This window comes from Leuciscus leuciscus (assembly GCF_965113295.1).
Source record: "Leuciscus leuciscus genome assembly, chromosome: 24".
Lineage (NCBI taxonomy): Eukaryota > Metazoa > Chordata > Actinopteri > Cypriniformes > Leuciscidae > Leuciscus > Leuciscus leuciscus.
This window is the reverse complement of record NC_138723.1, coordinates 17,844,776-17,866,753: the sequence shown is the minus strand read 5'-3', so window position 1 is coordinate 17,866,753 and position 21,978 is coordinate 17,844,776. Positions and strand designations below refer to the sequence as shown.

The 21,978-nt window shown below is 37.7% G+C and overlaps 1 protein-coding gene across 1 annotated transcript in view; it reads right to left on the bottom strand.

Moving 5' to 3' along the window:
- cxadr (CXADR Ig-like cell adhesion molecule) overlaps window positions 1-21,730 on the bottom strand; it is a 58,105-nt gene extending 36,375 nt beyond the window's left edge. Inside the window, exon 1 of the mRNA XM_082157816.1 lies at window positions 21,546-21,730. Coding sequence (XP_082013942.1) covers window positions 21,546-21,597 — 52 coding nt within the window. The 5' untranslated portion in view covers window positions 21,598-21,730. The remainder of the gene's footprint in view (window positions 1-21,545) is intronic.
- Between the last annotated feature and the right edge of the window lie 248 nt (window positions 21,731-21,978).

Below are 21,978 nucleotides of genomic sequence, written 5' to 3'. Positions count from 1 at the left end.
AGTTTGGTGTATATAGGTGCTACTGAAGTGGAGATTTCGGACTTGGAGTATGAGAGAAGTGTCATTTTGAGAAAACGGGCTTTAAAGATTTATCATCAGCCAATGAGATTGCGCATTCAGCCCTTTTACTTTCACGATTGGTTGCTGATAAAAAGGAAATGACCATATTTGGATCCGACAGCATTGTACAGGAGAGAGAGAGAGAGCTTTCCAGCGGTGCATGTGATGACAGGGAGCAGACAGCGATCGAGGAGCAGCATGTTGATTAAGAACGCCAACTTTTGTTGAATTTAGGAGAAATCTACAGATGCAAACAGACAAAGTGTAGTAAAATAAAGACCTAAATGTGTATTTCTGAGTTTTTTTTTTCACCACAAGTCTGAAAGACATGTTAATGAAGACAAAAATCTCAAAATTGACCAGTAAAAAAAACACGATGTTTTTGCCTGCCGTGTCTCGCCTTAAAGGTGCTCTAAGTAACTTTTTTATCTTAACTGAACAGCTTCGGAGTCATTGGAATGGTTATATTACTTATTTCGGGTTGAATGGTGGTCGTTTCGCACCCCCCTGGTGCCCGTGAGCGGAAAATACGCACTTGCAACTTTGAGCCGGCGGGCCGCCGCGTCAGGAAGTATCGCGTGATATCAGGTCTCGCGATGTAAACAATTGCTTTACGGCCAAAAGAAATCTGCTAAAATGCATTTCATTATTGCGCTCCCTCACGCTGTTTGAATCCGAATGAAGAAGACGTTTTAAAGAATGTCCCATCTGCTTTGATGTCGTTGATCTACTAGCCTCTGGTGTCTAAGAATCGCCAACGAGTTTTTACAACAGTGTTGTCAAATATCTTTTCCGAAGCTGTGGGGGGAGCTCTAGAGAGAAGCCTGCGAGCAAAAAGCGAGAATACAGCGAAGAAATCCCGAAACTACTGAGCCCTGCTTTAAGTGAGCTTACTTCATAAACATGTTTTCTAAATTTTCTGCATTAAAAGCGGAACAGTCCAATAAAATATGTTTAATTGGTCTTGCAGAACAAACATACAGTTGGGTGGGCAGAAGAGAAGTTAAATGTGGATGGATATATCTAATTTTTGTGTATTTCTAATCTGACAAAACTAGACTACTAACAGTCTTTGATCAGTAACTCAGGGCTGGTCTTCTTTACAGAGCAGAACAGACACTACACACAAAACCTTGAGCACCCATTAAATTAACTGTTTAATTGAGAGCTACAACACCAATCATATGTAAAACCGGCACACATAATCCCACACTCACACATGTACACACAACGGCTTGAAGTTCTCACGCATGTCTTTAATGATTTCGGAGGGGCCAAGAGAGCGGAGGGCTCAGACTGACAGAGCGTGAATATCATTCTAGAACATTCTCTCCTGAACCGCAGTGCTCAATTAAGGATTAAAGACCCAAACTAGTTTGGCAGTAACGAGGCCTCTTCTCAGAGTTATTAGCAATGGCTGCTTATGAAAGAGAGGGCTGGCCTAAAACCGTCATTGCGCCTGGCTTCTCTGCAGCTTAACATATAGAACACCTGCCAAATTTTGACCACAGCAGGAATGCTTGAAAAGTATGTTGGAGAGACAGAGTGAAGTTTTAGAGCAAAATACAGAGTACCAATTTATTCTGACAGCATGACTTCACAAATCCCTTATGTAGTTGGTGCTCTCGTCACCAATCCAGGGAATCCTTGATAGTTTAAGTTTTGTTTCCTAGAAAGGTTACAGGCACGTCCCAGAACTGATTATATCTCCACCAAACGCAACCACTCAGAAACAAATATATTAAATGAACATCAATCTGTGTGTGCAGTTTAATTTGTTTAACAAAATAAGAAATAGGCCAAATTTGAACAGTCAAATGAAATTAGCCACGCATGCACTCAGAAAAATCACTGAAAATAGACAGACATTGCAATTACTGAAAAACTAATTAGTAGCTTCAACATATGCATACATGCACATACACAGCTTGCTCATATTCTGAAATACAAACTACTGGACTGTAATGTTAACAGAATGCAGATAAGCCAGCAGACACACTCACAGGGATACATTCTGTAAGTATATAGCATGTAATAGATTAAAATCCTCCCTCAACGTTTGAGCGATTGAAAGGCATCGCTCAAACCTCTTATACAGGTCAGCCTGCTGCTATGAGATCAGCAGGAAAAAACATTGCAGCACTTACTGTGAAATCTGTCTGAAACATCTGTGGATCCACCTAAAAGTTCAAAAGTTTAACTTTTAACTTTTTAAATTTAAAAATTGATCAAAAGTGACAGTAAAGACATTTATGTCACAAAAGATTTCCATTTCAAATAAATGGTCTTTTGAACTTTCTATTCAAAGAATCCTGAAAAAAATGTAATCTCTGTTTCCACAATAATATTAAAGCAGCACAACAGTTTTCAACACTGATAATAATGAGAACTGTTTCTAAAGAACCAAATCAGTGTAATGATTTCTGAAGGATCATGTGAGACTGAAGATTGTAGAAATGGCTGCTTAATTCAGCTTCGCAATTACAGGAATAAATGATATTATAATAAAGTATTAAAATAAAAAAACTATTTTAAATTGGAATAATATTTCACAATATTACTGTTTTTATTGTATTTTTGATCAAATAAATGAAGCATAAGACTATGCTTATCGACCCCAAACTTTTGAACAGTAGTGTCTAATCGTGACTCCTAGAGAGTAGGCTATATAGCGGGGTCGTGAGGTTTGGGCAGACTGGAAGAAGGAGATTAGTCTGTGTTATATGCAGTTCTAAATATCATTTTCCCTACAGAACCAGCCAGTAGTCCCCAAGATAATGGCAACTAGTTCACACACTCACCCAAAACCTTTAACAAGACTTAGTGGGAAAATAATCGCTTAACATATGGTGGAAAATGTGGAAGTAATTTTTCCATGGACAAAGAGTTTAGTTTAGTTTAGGATTAAAACTGTGGGTGTTTTCCAGACACAGCATCTGCCCCGGGCTGCAACAGCATTTTATTTTCATCTACAGAATATTGTATTTCCAATGATGGCTCCACTGGGAGCTTGGCAAGCTGTGAATTTGATAAAATGTGTGCCTGTGTAAATCAATAGCACTTGACAAAAGATAAGTGACATTGTCTGAATGGGCACAATGCCATTACCAGCACTGCACTGAAACTCCACAGATCATCACAGATCCAGAACATGTTCTAGAATTCATACCCATTTGAATTTGGAATTTTTTTAAGGAGCCAGGAAACCAGCTACAATGAGTATAATAACATTAACTTTGATTTAAATCAAAAAAGCATTTGAAAAATCAGACAAAAAGGTAATCTACTAATCTTAATCTACTTAACCGCTTTAATAATGAGGGAAAGAATTACAATCCCATGAAGCACTGCAAATGACAACGGAATCAAAAACCAATGAAAAACACAAAACTGTTGATTTTTAAAAACTAGTGTTATCAAAAGTACCGACTTCAGTAATTAAATTTTTCAAATATGCCGCTTTGAGCGCTGTTGAGCGGAATCGTAAACACCTCTGATTGCCCATTGTGTCCACACGCTCATGGGTCTGTGATTGGCTACAATGATCAGTTCTTGAAAAACAAATATACATAAATATACATAGTGTGTGTACACACACATAAATATATGATGTAAATATACATCAATGACGATCTTCACCACCATGTGAAGCGACTTGGTACTGAAATCTGTACTTTTGACAACACTAGAAATATTTTTATATTTCACAATATACCCTATAAATGATGTAGATATATACAAATGAAGTATTCAGATCACAGCGAGAATGACATATGTAATTTACAGTAGCCTCCTTCATGGAAGTGGAAGCCTCCAGTAGCCTCCTTCATGGAAGCAAATTTCTAAAAATGACGACCTACCCCCATGCAGGTTTTAGCTGGTGTTCTTTTTGAAAGTCACAGCAGGACAGTAAAGATAGGACTTTAGTCACTAGGTGATAGCACTATCAGATCACACCCAGCCCTGCTGACGATAACACACAGCAAGTCAACTCCACACAGGCCAATCTGTATGGACCACAACAGTGAACATGGTCTCAATATGATGAGCGATCTCATGCATTACACACAAGCAAGAAAAACAAACCAGCAGGTGTGTTGAGCGCACCTCTGTGTGAGTTGCTCCCTCAGGCTCAGCAAATCTGTCAGGGTCTATTACTGAGGAAGAGGAAGAAAGAGACTCTCTGAATGTCAAACATTAAAGCAAATGCCATTTCCACACAACAACTCTGTATAGAGAAGAAAAAAAACGTATAGAAAAAAAGATAGAAAGGAAGATGGACATTCTTTGACACTATCAGCAGAATGATGGGAGAGTGAAGTATCTGGACTGTATAGATAATAGTGTAAAACTGCACTAACAGTGCCACTGGATGTGTATGAATGTGATATAGCAGCAAGGTCTGCTTCAAAAATAACTGAATATGCATCACAAGCCTGCTGTGGGGCACAGCACATTGTGTGGCACCATACACGCATGCAATATGCAATCCATGTTTCTCTCAACATTCAACAGGGAATGGACCAATCGGTGCATGAAATTCACTTTGCCTTTGCTTTGAATTAAAAAGATTCTCCTAACCATTCAAAGAGTAAGTAACATTACAGACATGCAAGAACAAACTCTGTTTAGAGAAAAAAACTTCACCAGGTGATAAAAAAGATAGAAATGAAGATCGACATTCTGTGGGTTGTCACAAAATGGCACTATTATCAGCAGAATGAGGAGAGAGTGGAGCATCATCTTGACTGTAGATAAAATGTAAAACTGCACTAACAGTGCCACTGGATGTGTATGAAAGTGATATAGCAGCAAGGTCTCGGTACATGAAATACATTTTGCCTTTCTTTTTTTCCACACAAATTCTGTGTTGTTTTTTCAGGTAATCAAATGACATAAATTAACTACATTTCTTTTAAACATATGAAATTAAACAAACTTTTTTGTCAAACAACGTGCTGCACAATGAGCTTTACTGTTAAAATTAAAACATGGAAGAAAAATTGTGATTATTCCTTAAAAAAATTAAGTTTTGATCATAATTTATTTGTATTAGTGTTAGTATTATTATTACATTGAGACGTTATCTAAATAATATATAATATTATCTAAATATATAAACGTATCTAAATAATATACAACAGTAATATATTTCTGTCAAGTTAAACCAAACTTTTATTTTGATGGGTTGCCATGAAGACCTTTGAGTTTCTGTGTTTATGACATGACGATAGTTAAATGCTCATGAAGTGACTTTCAGAGGGGATCTGGAGTCTGGAGAGGAAGTTCATGCATCCGTGTCCTCGTATAGGCAAAAAAACAGCTTGAGCGTCACATATGCTTCAGTGTGTGTGTGTGTGGTAAATGAAACTGTGCGTCGTCTGCACCATTCATTCACACAGAACATGTAGGATTCGTATTTAAATAGTATTTTTGCGCCCTAATTTTTGCAAGCTACTAAGAAGGAGCTGTTGGAGCTCCGCCCTCTGTGCCAGGAACAGCAGCTCATTTGCATTTAAAGGGACACACACAAAACCTCCATCTACTGTGAATGCAGAGATTTATGTGTGCCTGTTCTTCTTTTACCATTTCCCAGTTGTTTATTTAACAGCTTGCCTTCCTCCTCCACACCACCTTTAATTGTGTCATTATTTAAATGCAGCACCATTCCAGGAATATGCTATATAAAATTACTTCATCTAAGAATATCTGGCAGAATGACTATTTTTGGGCTAGAGAATCTTGTAGTCTATAAACTTTTGTGGGAAAGCATAATTTCCAAATACTAAAACAACCTTCAGATCTAACATATACTCATCTCGATTCAAGTAGTTTCAATACTTGCTAACAAACAAACAAACAAAAATATCTATTTTGCTGTTAAGTGCCTAAAAACACCATATTTGATTTTGTTGATGTTTGGAGGGCAATATGAGGACAGTGAAGCAGTGGAAGCCTTCTGGGTAGATTATGGCTCGCATCAGTATCCAGCTCACACCTAGACATATTTGTTTAACAAAGCCACATACACCAGACCAGAAAACACACAGATGACCTTTTCACAGTCAAATATGACATTCTTAAAATAGATTATAGACTCTCTACAAAACTAAAATGAAACATTTATATAAAGTTAAACCTGCATATTTGACAATTCCAATGAAAGAAGAATATTAATTCATCAAATAAATCACTTATGGAATCTGATAATATTCCTACAAAAGTCACTTGCTTCTTAAGCTCAACTGCCCATGTGCTTTGAAAGCCAGTAAGCCCACACAACATGCACTCATTTCCACATGCACACAGTGATACTAGAAGCTTCTTGGTCTTGAATCCAAAGAGGTTAATTCAGGAGTGGTCAAACAGACAGACAGCTGTCTCTCAGCTTATAGATCAGTCAGGGTCAGACAGGCAGCTCAGCCCAGTAATCCCAATGAAAGTGTCTGATCTCAGCTAACAGGCTTTCACTCTCAGCAAGAAACCTCAATCAAAGAATCAGAGAGAGCTTGTGTTCAGAGCCAAAAGTTGTGCAAGAACACTGAAGTGCTCATACACTAACTTCTTATTTGACAAAGGCTAAAATGAAAACCTAAAATGCATCAAATGCTGTATTTTTACTCAAATCTCCATTAACATGGAACCTTTTTAAACCACAATAGGTAGGATATATATGAGACAGAAAAAGACCCAGTATTAATCTTCATTTAAATCATCTTGCAAAACACACTGAATAAATAAGTCAAGCAGAACAACGGAATGGCTTTGCAAAAAATGACACGCCATAAACCTATATGGTGACAAATGTATCTGATGCATTCAATTTTACAGAAATCAAACCTGACATTTCATTTGAAATATTTCACACTGTAGCCAAGAGCCTTAAAAACATTTATTTTATTTTGCAGGCCAGGAAAGCTTGAGGCTTCAGCTTGGGTGGGTTCTGCAAGTGAGGATCTTTCTATGATGCTGAAGGAATTCATATTCTCACCAGTAAAGAAAGTGGGACAGATAAGTAGGGCTAGAATACGCAATACGCTAATATTCTTAGGGAAGCTTTGTTTATTCAGGATGCACAAGAGAAAAAAGTAATCATTAACCTTCTACAAACAGTTAAACTTAAGTTTTCCAATGTGTCAGTAGGCTCTGAGTCTTCTCATGTGCAAAGGTAAATGTCAAATCATTGTAAACACTATAAAGAATGAAGCAAAATGTCAAAGTTCTGATTTTTAAAAAGGTGGAACGTGCCTCTGGCTGAACAAAGGACATTTTAAATGTGTTGTATTTGTGTCAGATGAGAGCACACCAGAGAAAAACAGTAAATCTGAGGATTACAGAACACCTAGTGCTGCCTAAATACATCGCTTTATACAGAATGAAAAGGGAGGGGAAAGAGAGAAAAGAGAGAATACTCTGAAAGTACTGAGATGGCAACAAAAAAAACAATTCCTTCTGATTCTCGCGCACAGGATGGAAAGGGATGAGAGAATGACACCGAGAAGAGATGAGCCTTGTGATGTGGCCATGAATTAAACATGAATCCATTAAGACACTTAACAGTTGGCTGCTATAAAGCATTTTTTCAGAGGAACATCTACAGTAGCAAAAGCCATTATACACACACATTATACTGGTGTCACAAACACACACACAGTTATACTGTATATGCAAAATGCTCACTTAAAACAGAAAGATTTCAGCATAAAGAATTCAAAAACTAGGTTGAACTTCATAACTACCACTGCATGGGTAAAATAGGTTTTATTTGTTCACAACAGAACAAATTTTACTTCCAACGTTACTGTTTGCCAAGTACCATGAAAACATGGCTTATTATATCCAGAGGCAGTCTCCAGGGAAACAATATGTTCTGCAGTCAATTACACACTTTTTTTCTCTATATCTCTGACTTTCTCCCTGCAACTAAATCTCAATATTTCTGTCTCCTTCATTTAAGCTCTCTTTAATGTGCACTGGCTTTGAGCAAAATGCTGTTGCAAATACAGCCCTTAAGGACCTTCAAGCACACACACTATAAATTAATGAATCACTATTTGCAATTCACACTGATGCTGTCCAGGGGCCAGATTCACGAAACATTCTTAACAATAAATTCTTATTAAGTGCTATTATTATTTAGAATATTTTGCATTCCCAAAAACATTTCTTAACAATGTTCTTTTTCTCTTTTCTTAAAGGGATAGTTCACCCAAAAATTTAAAATGTCATCAATTACTCACCCTCATGTTGTTCCATCCAAACCCTTAAGACATTCGTTCATCTTAAGAACACAAATAAAGTTCTTTTTGATGAAATCTGAGAGCTTTCTGTCCCTCCATTGACTATATGCAACTACCAATTTGACACTTCAAATAGTTCATCAAGAGATCGTAAAACTAATCCATATGAATTGAGCGGTTTAGTCCAAATTTTATGAAGAGAAGCAATCGCTTAATATGATGAACAGATTTAATTTAGGCTTTTATTCACATTTGAAAATTGATCAGCAGAAATAAACAGAAGCTCAACCGAACGTGCTTGACGCGCGGGAGCAAACCTCATTGGTTCTTGCGGAAGCTCAAAAGTGCAGCGTAACACAACAATGAATCTCTTTGGTTCTCGCACATCAAGCGAACATGCTTAATCTTCCGTTTACCACAACTGATATGCGAGATGATGATTGTTTATATGTGAATAAATCCCTAAATTTAATATATTTATCATGTAGAGCGATTGTGTCACTTCAGAAAATCTGGACTAAAACGCTCAATTGATATGGATTAGTTATACGATTTTAGTTTTAAGCTTTTTGAAGCATCAAAAAGGTAGTTGCGTACCTGTCTATGGAGAGTACAGAAAGTTCTCAGATTTCATCAAAAAAGATCCTCATTTGTGTTCTTCAGATTAATTAAATTCTTACAGGTTTGGAACAACATGAGGGTGAGTAATTAATGACCATTTTCATTTTTGGGTGGACTATTCCTTTAAGATTGTCCGAAGGACAAAACTTAAGAATTGAAATGGAATTTCTGACAAGAATGTTCTTAAAAAAAACATCGTATATATATCCTGTTAAAGTTGGGATAACTTTCAATTGCAGTCTCTAACTTTCAATTTCAAACTTCTATTTATCTTATCTATCCAAATAATAATAATAAAAAGAGTTACAAATGTCAAATCACAATTGTGAACATTTATGGGGATTCTAATGTGGTACTCTAGACCCCTAATCACCAAATCCCTGAGGATGTTTACACCTAAATCCAAAACTTAATGCAATAACAAGGTCATGTCATTCACACACAGAGACAAGCTGTTGACACTCATGTTCAAGGTTATACTCGGCAGGTGGGCCTTGCAGATGCTTTTTAGCTTTTGTTTCCTAACACCACATGATAAACTCAAATATTTGCGCAGAAATGGACTGTAAACTTCCTTCTTCCCCCTTTACAACATATAAACTCAACTCACATCCATGCATGATCACTGTCTAATCATAGCCCCAGAAGCAGAACGTAGGAAATTATCATGAAGGCTGTAATTAAACAGTTTGTTTGGGCAAACATGGAAGATTTATTGGAACTGGGCCAGAGCCCAAAATGTTATTTGTAAAATATTACAAAATAGGTTGCGTATGAGCACCACGGGCTAAATGTAAAGATTGTGACATGAATCCTCCCCTCATACTGAGAAAATAGCACATGAAAAAAATGTGCATACTAATGATTATCTAGGGAAAACAAATCACTTTTTCGCGCACGCTAGGGTAATTTACATATGTAGGAACAGATTACAATTTGCCTTAACATTAGAGTGGTGTTGACTTGAATGCTAATGCTGAGGCAGGACGTGTGTGTGTGTGTGTTGAGGGGGTTGATATGAGACAAGAGCATAGGAATTTTTTTTGTTTTTTAAGTCTGTGCAAATTAGCTTTTTCTCTTACACGCTGGCAGTCAATAATGTGTAATGTTTCTCAATGAGATAAAAAGCCTAAAATTGGTTTCTACACAGCTGATTTACTTCGCTTCCTTACTTCTAGAGGAACTAAATCTCTTTGATAACGCACAACATAGCGACAAAGGTCTTATACACATGATTACATTTCCCCAATCTAGATTATCATCTAATTGAAGAGAGCTGGAACGGACTTCTTGCTTCTGTCTGAAAGTGAAGTGCAGCTTTAAAACCATCTCTGAATTTGGCAATGTTTAGCCTAACTGTTTAAATGTTTGGCTAATGCTGGACCAGGGATAAGGTAGTTTTAAAGGGCTAATCTTAGTATTATGTGGTAAAGGCTGATTTATACTTCTGCTACCTTGTAGGCTGTGTGTAGCACGCGTAACCTATGGTCTAGCCTGGCGTGCACCTCACCAAAAATGTAACAACGCTACGTTGTGATTGGTCTACTAGAACCCCTCCCTGCATGTGTAATTGCACATTAACACCCCTGTGTAGCCTACAGCGCTACGCCGTAGGTCCGACACAGAAGTATAAATCAGCCTTAAGTGTCAATATTTGATTTTATTCTCCAGCTGATTCATTCTTAAGCAGACTGATAACAAACTTTATTTTTCCAGTTAATGTTTGTGCGAGGGAGACGGAAAGAGGCAACAGTGCTGGAACATAAAGCTTCTGAGTAGAAGACCTGCTAAAGTAAATCCCTGTAGACATGATTCCAGCATAGTGAAAACTCTCACACACACACACACACACACTGTGACTGCACCAAGACTTGTGTGTACACCTTCACACAGACATACCAATGTCAAGCTGGCAGGCATACACACGCGCACATGCATGCGCACGCACACACAGTCTCTAAGGCAAATATAATCTCACACTGGAGCCTGACCACTCTCTCCCACACAAAACGCATAAGCCTATACACCATGCATTAGAAGCCACATACTTTTAGAGAATATGTTGCCTCCTACCAATTTGGATTAAAGAACAACTGCTGCATGACTGACTACTTTTCATACTACATTTAATAAATGCTGAAATATGCTGATTATCTAAGATAAAATTCGTGAGCTAAGTGCACCACACATAAACACTGTCCTCGGAGGACCGGTAGGACACAAAGGAAGGATCATGTTAACCCAACCTAGCAGTCTCTAAACAGGGAGGACACGATCTACATTCTGAGTAATTCTGACAGATGTCATCTGTGTGTTTATGACAGGACACAATGGAGTCAGTTAAGTAATACACATTACTAGTTACTCAATCATTGATTGGCTTGCTTAGTTTAAACTCCATACATAGATCACCAGAAAGTGTAATACTTTACCATTCAAAGGTTTAGGGTTGGCAAGATTTTTGATGTTTTTGAAAGAAGTTTTTAATGTTCATTTAAAAGAATAAATTCTAATTTTTATTCTTGGGTGAACCATCCTTTTAAGTTGGCTTTATATTCTTTGAAGTCCACTTCACAGGGGACTATTAAGGGACTGGAACATACCCCTGTTTTTGAATTTCTGTCTGAATCACAAACGGGAGTTTATTCGTCATGTGTCATGTTTATTAGTCAAGACGCAGAAAACAGAAAAAGAGGTTTCATGACCTTGTGTTTTTGGAAGGTTTATCAGAACAGTGGGATGGGAGAAGTGTAAATCCAAGCCCAAGTCTGCTTGGCTATGATCTGAGCTTCACAATGATTCACACAACCCTAAAAAAAAAAAGAAAAAAAAAAGAAAAGAAAAAGAAAAACTCCTACCAGCCTTTACATACTTAACCCTCAACCCTGCCAAATCCCTCTGAAATTCGATTCCATTCTCTTCCATTATCCCTTTAGATTCCTTGTTTCATTCGTCTCTGCGTCTCACATGATATACTTACAATGATCACACTTTCTTTCTTCCCTCCATCCTCTTCTAAACTCCCACTCATACACTCATCCATGACTTTAACCTCTGCTCCCATCTCTCCTTTCTGTTTGAATCGCTTTCCTAATGTCTCTTTCTACTCCCCTCTGTTCCCGGGTTGCCTCAGCATGTGTGAGTGATGATCCATGAATGCATAGCAAGTCTCCAATTGAAACTAGAGTGACCAGGAAAAAAAACACCTTGCAACCTTGGTTATTTATCATTATCACTAGGTCTAATGGAACGTGATCAGCCCGCCGTAATGGCCCACTTACTCTCCAAATTGAAAAAGAGGGCAATGAAAAAAGGCGAGAGAGAGAGAGAGCGAGCGAGGGCTTGGCACACTGGATCAGAGGGTTGTAACGTAACAGGAGTAGGTGTTGTCTGCGTCTCAAGTACGAGTCTTGCATCCTAAAATATATATGAAGCAGAGGCCTGAATATTCATACGGGTAGTGTGTCCTCTCTTAGATGGAGGGCATACAGCACATACACAAACACAAGTGCTCAGAGTGTGATTCTACTCTAAAGCTCAGTCCCTTATTCAGGAGGACAGCACCAGGGGGAACGTTGTGTTGAGAGGAGGAGAAAGAGACTACAGAGGGAGCAAAACACAGGGCTTTGAGTCGCAGGTGAAGTCGATATCAACATTTTGTTTTGAGAGGCTTTGCTGGTTGGATTATACAACGCTGCTGCAAAACAGAATAAGAACTGTGGCCTGAGGCCATAACTCAGCAGCTCGTCTCTCCTTAGATTACACAAAGACAAATCTTGGAGTATCTCAAATAAATATCTTTTTGCCTCACAGCATGCCCTCCAGCTCTACCTTCTCAACATATTTTTTGTCTGCCTACGTCAAACAGTTTTTGTTTATTCTAAAAGTAAGCTAATTAGAAAGAAATTATATTTCTTAAGAACAGTAACTGCAATGTGCCTTACATTAACCCTTTAAACACAAAGTGTACCACAGACAGTCTTCAGTGTCATTTATATTTTTGTGGAAACCGTGATAAAAACAAATTCAGGAATAAAAAGGTTAAAAGAACAAACTCTTTTGTAACATTTTAAATGCCTTTACTGTCACTTTTGATAAATGTAATGCACACTTGAATAAAAGTATGAATTATTTTCAAAATAAAAATATCTTACAGACCACAGTCTTTTGAACGATAGTGTGCATATTATGCCATTATAAATGTACAAAGCTCAAAAACAGACTAACCCAAGATTTAATTGTTCAATGGGTTCCACCTCCATTAGCTGGATGACTATGTTTGGAAAAAAAAGCAATCAGGAAACCACTCAATAACAGTGAACAAAAAGAAGTGATTCTCTACAATCACTTTCCAAGGACCCGCGTTGCTGTGTGCTAGAGGTCTCCTAGCAACGGTCTCCAGGCAGGGTCTCCAGAGTTGGTAGGTTTATCAGGTAACTACATCACAGGTCTACTCAAGGTTGAGGAGGTTGAGGAGCAGTACACCGACTTTAAACGGGGTTAAAACAAGAGACTACACTCAGTCGTTTTTTAATGGGAAGGTCCTGTAGGGTTCTTAATGGCTTTTGAAGACAAGTTTGAATCAAACTTTAGAAAGGAGAAGCAGATAGCATTGAGGACTTGAGTGCATACTACAACATGGGCCGGACATGAATGAGTGATCTTGCACTCATACACGACCGCAGGGGCAAAATAAAAGTGCTGACTGACCAGGGATGTCTGACAGCATCTGGCTAATATCTAAGTGAAGGGACAGGCCTGTCAGAGCCTGTGGAAGGTATATTTGGGAATATATCTTTAATGGACACTAGGGATTATAGGACAGAACAGGGAAGACTACAGGACTGGACAGTGAAGACAGAGTGTTGTCTCAAACCTTAGAAAAGCCTGCATGCTCTCTTTGATTTTTATTTTTAATAAAATATACACATAAAAAAAATTACTTAGTATTTGAACAATGAATACGAAATGTCTTAGAGTTGACGGGAGAAATGTTCTGTGTTGACAATTCCTATTAAAACCAGAAGTCTTTAAAAAGAAGCCAATCAGCTTTAGTTACGTCACAGCCACAAACCCTGATTTGGTGCTTGGTATTATGAAAGTTATTAGAGAACATTTGATTGGACAAAAATATATGTAGCGAGTCATCAATATTTTTGTCAATTTTCACAGAAGAGAAAGATTGTACATTTTAATTGCATATCATCTCCTAAAAGAAAAACATGGATTAATATAAGACTATTGATCGAAAAATGTTGCTATACATTTAGAAACATTATAGTTGATATTTGTTGCAAAATATTCATATATATGCAAATATTTAGGTAGTTTGTGCAAGTAACCGCAGCAACCACAATATTCGCGTGTTTTCTTTTTTCATAAGGCTATACCCTTCTTGTTTTTAACTTCATGCATGTGTATTGAATGTTAAATAAGTTAATAATGATAACAAGACTTTTTTATCATGGTGATTTGTACAGAGGCTTCATGGATTTGCACTTTAGCCTAAAAACAGAAAGTGAATGAGAGAGATCGACTGAGCGCATGTGATTACCTGCGTCTGTCTTTGAGGTCAAGTCAAAATTACCGCAAGGGAAAATCCTTCACACTTCGACAGTCCTAGTTTGAGAGCTTAAGGAGTACATCATTACAGTGATATCATCAGTACATCATTTGCAGTGCTTCATTAAGGCATTAAGCCTTGATTTTCTGATTGGTAGGGTTGGGTACCTCTGGTTCTCCAAAACGGACGTAAGAACCATCATCACCGCACGTGATCACTAGTTAACCCTTTGAGGCATACGATCGTTCACACCGGTGTGATTAGAATGTCCAGTGCATCGAGTGATCATCAACTGCTAAATTTAAATCTGCATTCGCGCATTGGCTGGCGCTGAGGCAGACGCGCTCAGCGCTGTCATATATCACAACTATTCAGTGTTTTCAACCACATACAGTTTATTTTAGGTTTCGGACATTTAAATACACATAAGTAATAGCAAAACAATAAATTTATAGTTTGTAAAATACACACTGATGTCTAGGGAAGCGACAATAACAATCTTTCTAGGGCTGTACTGTCCCAGTCGATTAGTCGATTAATTGGTCGATACGTTCTGGTTCGACCAAAATTCTGATTGGTCGATTTTTTTCCGCGTTCATTTCATCAGTTTTTCCGCGTTTATTTCATCAGTTTTGCCGCGCTGAGGCGCACTCATTTCATCAGGTGGAAAGCACTAACTGCTAATGGGGGTGTTTTCAGAGTACCCTTGTTTCACTGTAACAGTCTGTCTTCAGAACACCCCCCTTGTTTTCACCTTTTTTGGATTAGCCCAACCCAAGAGAGAGCGATAACTATAGAAGGTTTAATGCTGAATATTATTTATTTAATTGTGAGAGCGTTTAATAGTCAGTCCTCTTCTAACATGTCAACAACAAAGAAATCGACAGTGTGGCAGCATTTTGTTCAAATTGATAACAGGAAAAAGGTCGAATGCAAAGTTTGCAAGCGACAGTTTTCCACAGCTCGACGACAAACATGACATATCATCTAAAAGTGGTAAGCTCACTTGTCTGCGTTAGCTTGCCCTGTCTGTTTTGAGTGGGCTATATGAACATATCAGAATTTGCATATTTCAATGTTTTAGTGTGATAACCTAACTTTTTTATTTTTTATTTGGAGCCTAATGCGCAATTGCGCTGTGCTGTTGGTTGTGTTCGTTTTGAGCCTAGGATGCTTTATTTTTCAGTTATGCTCTTTATTTCGTTTCTGCTCTTGATCTGGTTTGTTTAATAAATATCCTTTTTTTATTAAAATGGATGTGCCTTTTGTGTTTATTAAGAGTAAAAGCTTTAAGTTAATAGTCTATTCGTGTCTCAGCTGCGAAGCTGAGCTCATGTTCAGCCTCGCTCGGTGCGAGGACATGCACGGTGAAATGATAGTGTCTGACAGTTATAACTTATTATTATAACATATGACAAAAATAATTGTCTAAATTATGTTGCATATTCCTCAACAGTTCTTGTGATGATATCACTAGTTGACAACATAGTACTATTTTCGGAAATCATAAGCTATGATATTGCGCAGGTGCACGTGATGCAACGCTGTCAGAGCCGACAGACTGGAGTGTCAGACTCATTTCAGTGCAAAATAATTAGGTCAAAAACGATTTAATATACTGCAAATAGCCTACTAGTTTTTTATGTTTATTTATAATTCATTTAGGCGGACAACAAGGCTACCAAGTACTGCGCACAGTGCGCATCTAATTAATTTAACTTTTTTTTTTAACCGTCATTTTTAGTCGAAAATTTCAGGACTTAAGTCGACCAAGATTTTCTTTGGTTGAGTACAGCCCTAAATCTTTCAATTATAAATTGATGACGTGTTTAGATGCACATTGTGTAGGTAACTATAAAATGTACTCTATTCTTCTCACACTTTACCGGCCACTTACTTTCATGTATTTTGGGAGAAGTGGATGAATTGACAAGTTGTAAATCTGACAAATACAATTCTCTGAACTGCGGTGCGTAACATGGCGGTGCCCATCGTGCGTTAGATCAACTAACATGAATCATGATCATCATAAAAGTTTCTTAAATAACAAAACACATTCACTTACATGTAGTTAAGAATAAAAAAATATCAGCCAAGGACCACCCAAGAGGACGTCTGACTGACATGTAAAGCAACCAATCACAGTTTGTTTTGTTCTGCATCATGTTTAGTGTGAAAATGTAAAGTCGATGTCCCTACAATAACAGACCAGCGTACATCTAATAAATTATTCATTCAAGAACGTTGTGCAAGTTTACTGTAACAATAGAGCCGCAAACTTCATATACTTTAGAAAATCCAGCATTCAGATGATCCTGATGAGCGCTCATTGTCACAGTTGTAAACATGACGGCGTTCTTCTTCCACGAGGGGTTTCACGTCACGGCATTTAAATCTACAATATGTAGCCTACACTTTTTTGCAGCTAGGAGTCGCTAACCTCTTACAATAACAAAGGCGTAGATTGATGACGCAGTGAATAAGCGGAATCATGGAACTTGCTGTCATGCTGATGGATCTAATGTTTATGGATGAGTGAAAACATTCATGTTTTTTAACATGACAGTGGTATGAAGCAGGGCACGATTGCTAATGAGAGACCGATATCAGCGCCACACGAGAGTCCCGCGGATATAAAGGAATGAGGACATTTCATTCTACCGATCTACCCACAAGTGCTGAATAATACTCACACAGGTCAGTTTATTAGATGAATGAAACTTGTGAGGTAACGCAGCACTGTTTCACTTGGTCTAACGTTACACTATCATACTAAACAGCATTTGAGTGTGTTTAAAGTTATAATGTTATTCTTTGTGTTAGTTTGTTGGCTATATAAGACTGGCAGTAAGCTAGATCAACATTAGGGGTGTCAAAATTAATCGTTTCTACGATGCATCGCGATGCAGACGAGGACGATTCGGTATCGGTTCAGTAATAGACCATAACCGGTTATAATGTACTGACACTTTTCTTAAGTCATTTGTCGCGTACGTGCTTTGTTGCGGTAGCATACAATGGCAGAGGGAGGTGAGACGCGAGTGAGAGAAAATTAAAAATGCTCCAACTACTTTAAAAGCCAACATCTGGGCACATTTCGGCTTTTATGAAAAACGTGGTAAGCACGACCTGCAGAAGACACGCGCTGTGTACGCTCATGTCACGCACAAATAGAATATGCAGGAGGTAATACCACTAACTTGATAAACCACGTTAGCCGTTTTCACCCCGAGCTGTTATCGCCCGGCAGAGTCTGACTGCTTTAGAGTAAGTGGATGAGCTCCGTAACCCAAATCCGCAGCCAAAAACAAATCACCCACCCGCCCCAATAACTTTCTCTGATTTAAGTATCCGCACCCGATGGTCAAATTACAATTATTCTGTGTTGTTACGCGTGATTATAAATGGATGATCATCACTTTCAACAGCGGACTCGGCGACGGTTGATGCGCGCATCTTTAATGGTAACATAATACACTGATTAATGAGCGCTGCTTTTAAATGAACATTTCTTTAAATCAAAATTTATTTGACAGATTTTCCTTTTCTTAGTGTCATAAACAAGCTTTAATCCCTTGAAACTTAAACTGGAATGTCACTGTTTCTGTCACTGCAACTTCCCGAACAGGCGAGCACATGCGCGCACACATCACTTTTAAAGTAAAATTTTAAATTGAGGATGCGGTGCATCGTGATGCATCGTGATATCGAATTGAACCGGATCGATGACATAATAATCATAATCGAACCGAACCGTGAGACCAGTGTCGGTTCACACCCCTAATCAACATACTGATCATATTCATTTCATCATGTTGAGCTATATAACATTTGATTTGTTTTATGTACATTTGCTCACCTGTCTAATAAAGTACATGCAAGAGCGGTGTCTCTATCTAGTCGTGAAGCGCTGTCAAGTCGAAGTTTGCTGCGAAGCTCTCGCCATCTCGAAAACGCCACGACGATATTGATCCTCGTTTTAGTTCTCCTTTTGTCCCAAAGTCTGCTTGCCATGATCCATAATGTTTGAACGAAACAACAACAGCGTGGCGCTAAACATTACGTAGTTGTCCACATCTGTCACCATGGTTACTATGGCAGTACAAGCGGAAACAAGGGATAACGCAGATACTACGTCGTTGACAGGCGACAAGTCACAAGGGATGGGCACTATTTAAAATTGTGAATTTCACTGAATATGTTGTACACAATTGAAAGAAATAGGCTATATAACACAGTGCAAGTGGTTTTTGGATATTCTGATACAAAATTCTTACATGCTGTGCTGTACCTTTAAGGTGATGCGTTCTAAAATAACGGTCACCTTGTGCAGGACATACAATAAGTCAGGAGAGGTATCACATTTTGCCAGAGAAGGCAAATGTGGTCTCTTATTTCTGCAAAAGAATTGCTGAAATTTAAAGCTGATTTGTAAAACACCAAGAATACAGACTACTTTGCTGTAATTAGTACTGTAACTGTTATTTAGTGTTAAATGACTGTAGTTGAGTGAGGTGGCTTAGGTTTTATTGTGAATTTGTTTTATAAATTTGCGTATTTACTTATATGTATACATTTAAGTATACTTTAAAGTTTTAATATATTGATCTATTGTAAGTCAATAAAAAAAAAACGTACTTTAATGTCATTCACCATCGTTTTGTGGCTCTTTTTTATTTTTAAGTATCGGTTCAGGCACCAGTACCATTTTAAAAGAATCAATTTGGCACTGGTATCATAAAAAAACTCAAACGATGCCCAGCCCTACTGATTGGTGGAGATATCTTTGCAGAATCATGGATGTAATGTAGTTTTTTTTACCATAAAGTCCATTGTTAAACATGATTATGTTAAAATAATACAGACTGACAACTTTAACAAAAGTATATAGCCTAGATAGCACTGATTAACAACCTTGTAGCTCACAGTAGGTTTACAAGTTATTGTTAAAAATAAATTCCTCTATAGGAAAAAACAAACAAACAACAACAACAACAACTTCAAGAATCAGACTTTTGCACTCTATACAAAGAAAACAAATTGGTCTACACTTACACATTTCTGCTTACTAATATTACTTCGATAAAACAAAACATCAAACAGGTTAAACCACTGGCATACTGCATTTATTACATTGTTTACAGCCACGAGTCTCCTAACTTTGCTGAGTATCGCCATGTCAGCCACTCCAAATTCAGGAGAGACTCCAGCATTCCGTATGCACACAGAACAATAATTTAGATATGGAATATGAGATATAAAAAAAAAAGAAGCTAAAATCGCTCAGGAATGGTGAAAATAGAAATAACTGGCCAATCCACACTGTTAGACATCACAGTTTTGAATGTTTTAAAAGTTTTAAAAACCCTTTGAAATGTCTAACAGTCCACATAATATTCATGAAAGATCGTTGACAGAAGTCTCATATCTATATATTTAATATAACAAATGACATATGAATATTACACAGATGAAAAGGCCATGTCTTCACATACCTTATTTCACTTTATGAATAATCAGTATTGTGACAGAAGGACAACACAAATGAGAAATATCCTTGTAGCCAGCACCTAAAACAATATCCCTGTCTGCTGAGAAGGACACAGAGTACACAAATGTCAGACTCAAAATTCAGTAGTGACTGTAGTGAGTTTGACAAGTTAAAACCATGGAGGAATAAACATCATCCACAAGGCAAGCCTACAAAAACATACCTGAGTGTATCCCACAGTAATGGGATATAGGCTAGCTCAGAAAAACACCACAAGCAAGCTTGCACACATTCCACATATGCATTAAACCAAAAGCAGTGTTTGCGTTATTGTTAGATTCTAGTAACCAGTGGCCCGGAAAGTCATCGCCCTACCCATGCCATTCTTTCTCACTTTATTTTTTCCTTGCGCTGGTCTGTATGCTATGCAACCTGAATCTCTATCTAAAGAACACAGATAACTTCTACCACAACTCCACAAGCAGTTTCAGATGTTACTCAAAAGAGAAATAAGCAGAGGAGTGCCCAATACTAGTAGACAGCATGTGCAACTCACAGAAAATCAATGTTAACTCTAGACAAGTCCACTGCCAAACCTAGTGTGACTGTTTGCATTCTAAGCCAAGGGATCAATATCAGGTCTTGTATGTAGACTGGATAATAAGCAACCTCAGTTTCAGACATCTCGAGGAGTCTCTTCTGAAAAGGGGGGTGGGTCCACGTGGAGCTTGCATTGGCAGATGGCAGTCTGAAAGAAGCCCCTCTTGATGGCTTTAAGACGGTTAAGCCTATTGTGTAAACTCCTAACTAACAACAATATTCAAGAAATGTATTCTGGAAAATGTATAATTCCACCTAAGCTTGAAAACACATGGAAATGACGCAAATCTGCTTCAGCAGCAGCATAGATAAGACTTCATACAGATAATGGATATAAACCGCTAAATAAACAGCTTCGCGCGGACTGGGATTGTTGGTATCAAGGCGTCGTTAAAATCGACGATGAAAATAAAAACAAACTTAACTCCTCAAATGTAAGTTACACGTATTACCCATTACTTCAATTCTGGACGTGTATAAGCTTTTAGCAGGATTATATTTAATTTAGGCTATAAAATGTGTTTTCCTACTGTCCCTTATACACGTTACATGTATTATTTAATAAATTATTGTAAAATGATTAAAAATGAATATAATTTATTAATAACAAATTGTCTCTATCAACTGGGAATATATAAAAAATATTTGTGTCTAAATATCGCCGTGGTTCGATTTAAAAAAAACTGCCATTAGACTTTGAAACTAACGTTAGTGACCGTTTTTTATTCAACTGAACACCTTTAACTTCGCTTACGCTGGTCAGTACGATTTACATTGACCAATTTGGTTTACAGCTGAAACTTACACAGAAACAATAAGAACATAAAAATCCGATATAACAAAAACTAAAAGGTGTAAGAAAACGAAATAAAGTATTTAAAAAAACTTTTGAGGGAAGGTAGCAAGCGAGCTAACTAGTCCGCAGCCTTCCGGACAAAATAAAAAAAAATACAATAAAACTTAACGTTACCTGCGAGAAGAATTCCATAGATTAAACAGAGGCAGGTCGTGCTCAGATCCATTCTTCTGCTTTTAAGTCACAATTTAGTAATATGCGTAAGTATAAAAACAACTTTTCTCCCCGACTTGAACTGTTTCGCGTTCACTCTTCTTTCGCCAGTCTCGCGCAGCATCAATAGTCCACTAGCTCGGCTCGCTCGCGCAGGTGGATTGTGGCTGGAATCTGCACACGTGATTTCCGGAGATATCAGCCGGAGAGTTTTCACGCCCTCTTGCGTACACATGCTCCAAAAGCGACTGAATTTCTCCACACATCGGAGCATATTGAATACATAATATTCCCATACTGTGACTTCCCATACGAAGTGAATTCGCAGCTGTGTTTGGTGCAATTTCTTCTATAATATGTTGTTCTAACAGCAAAAAAATATTAGATTACCAGC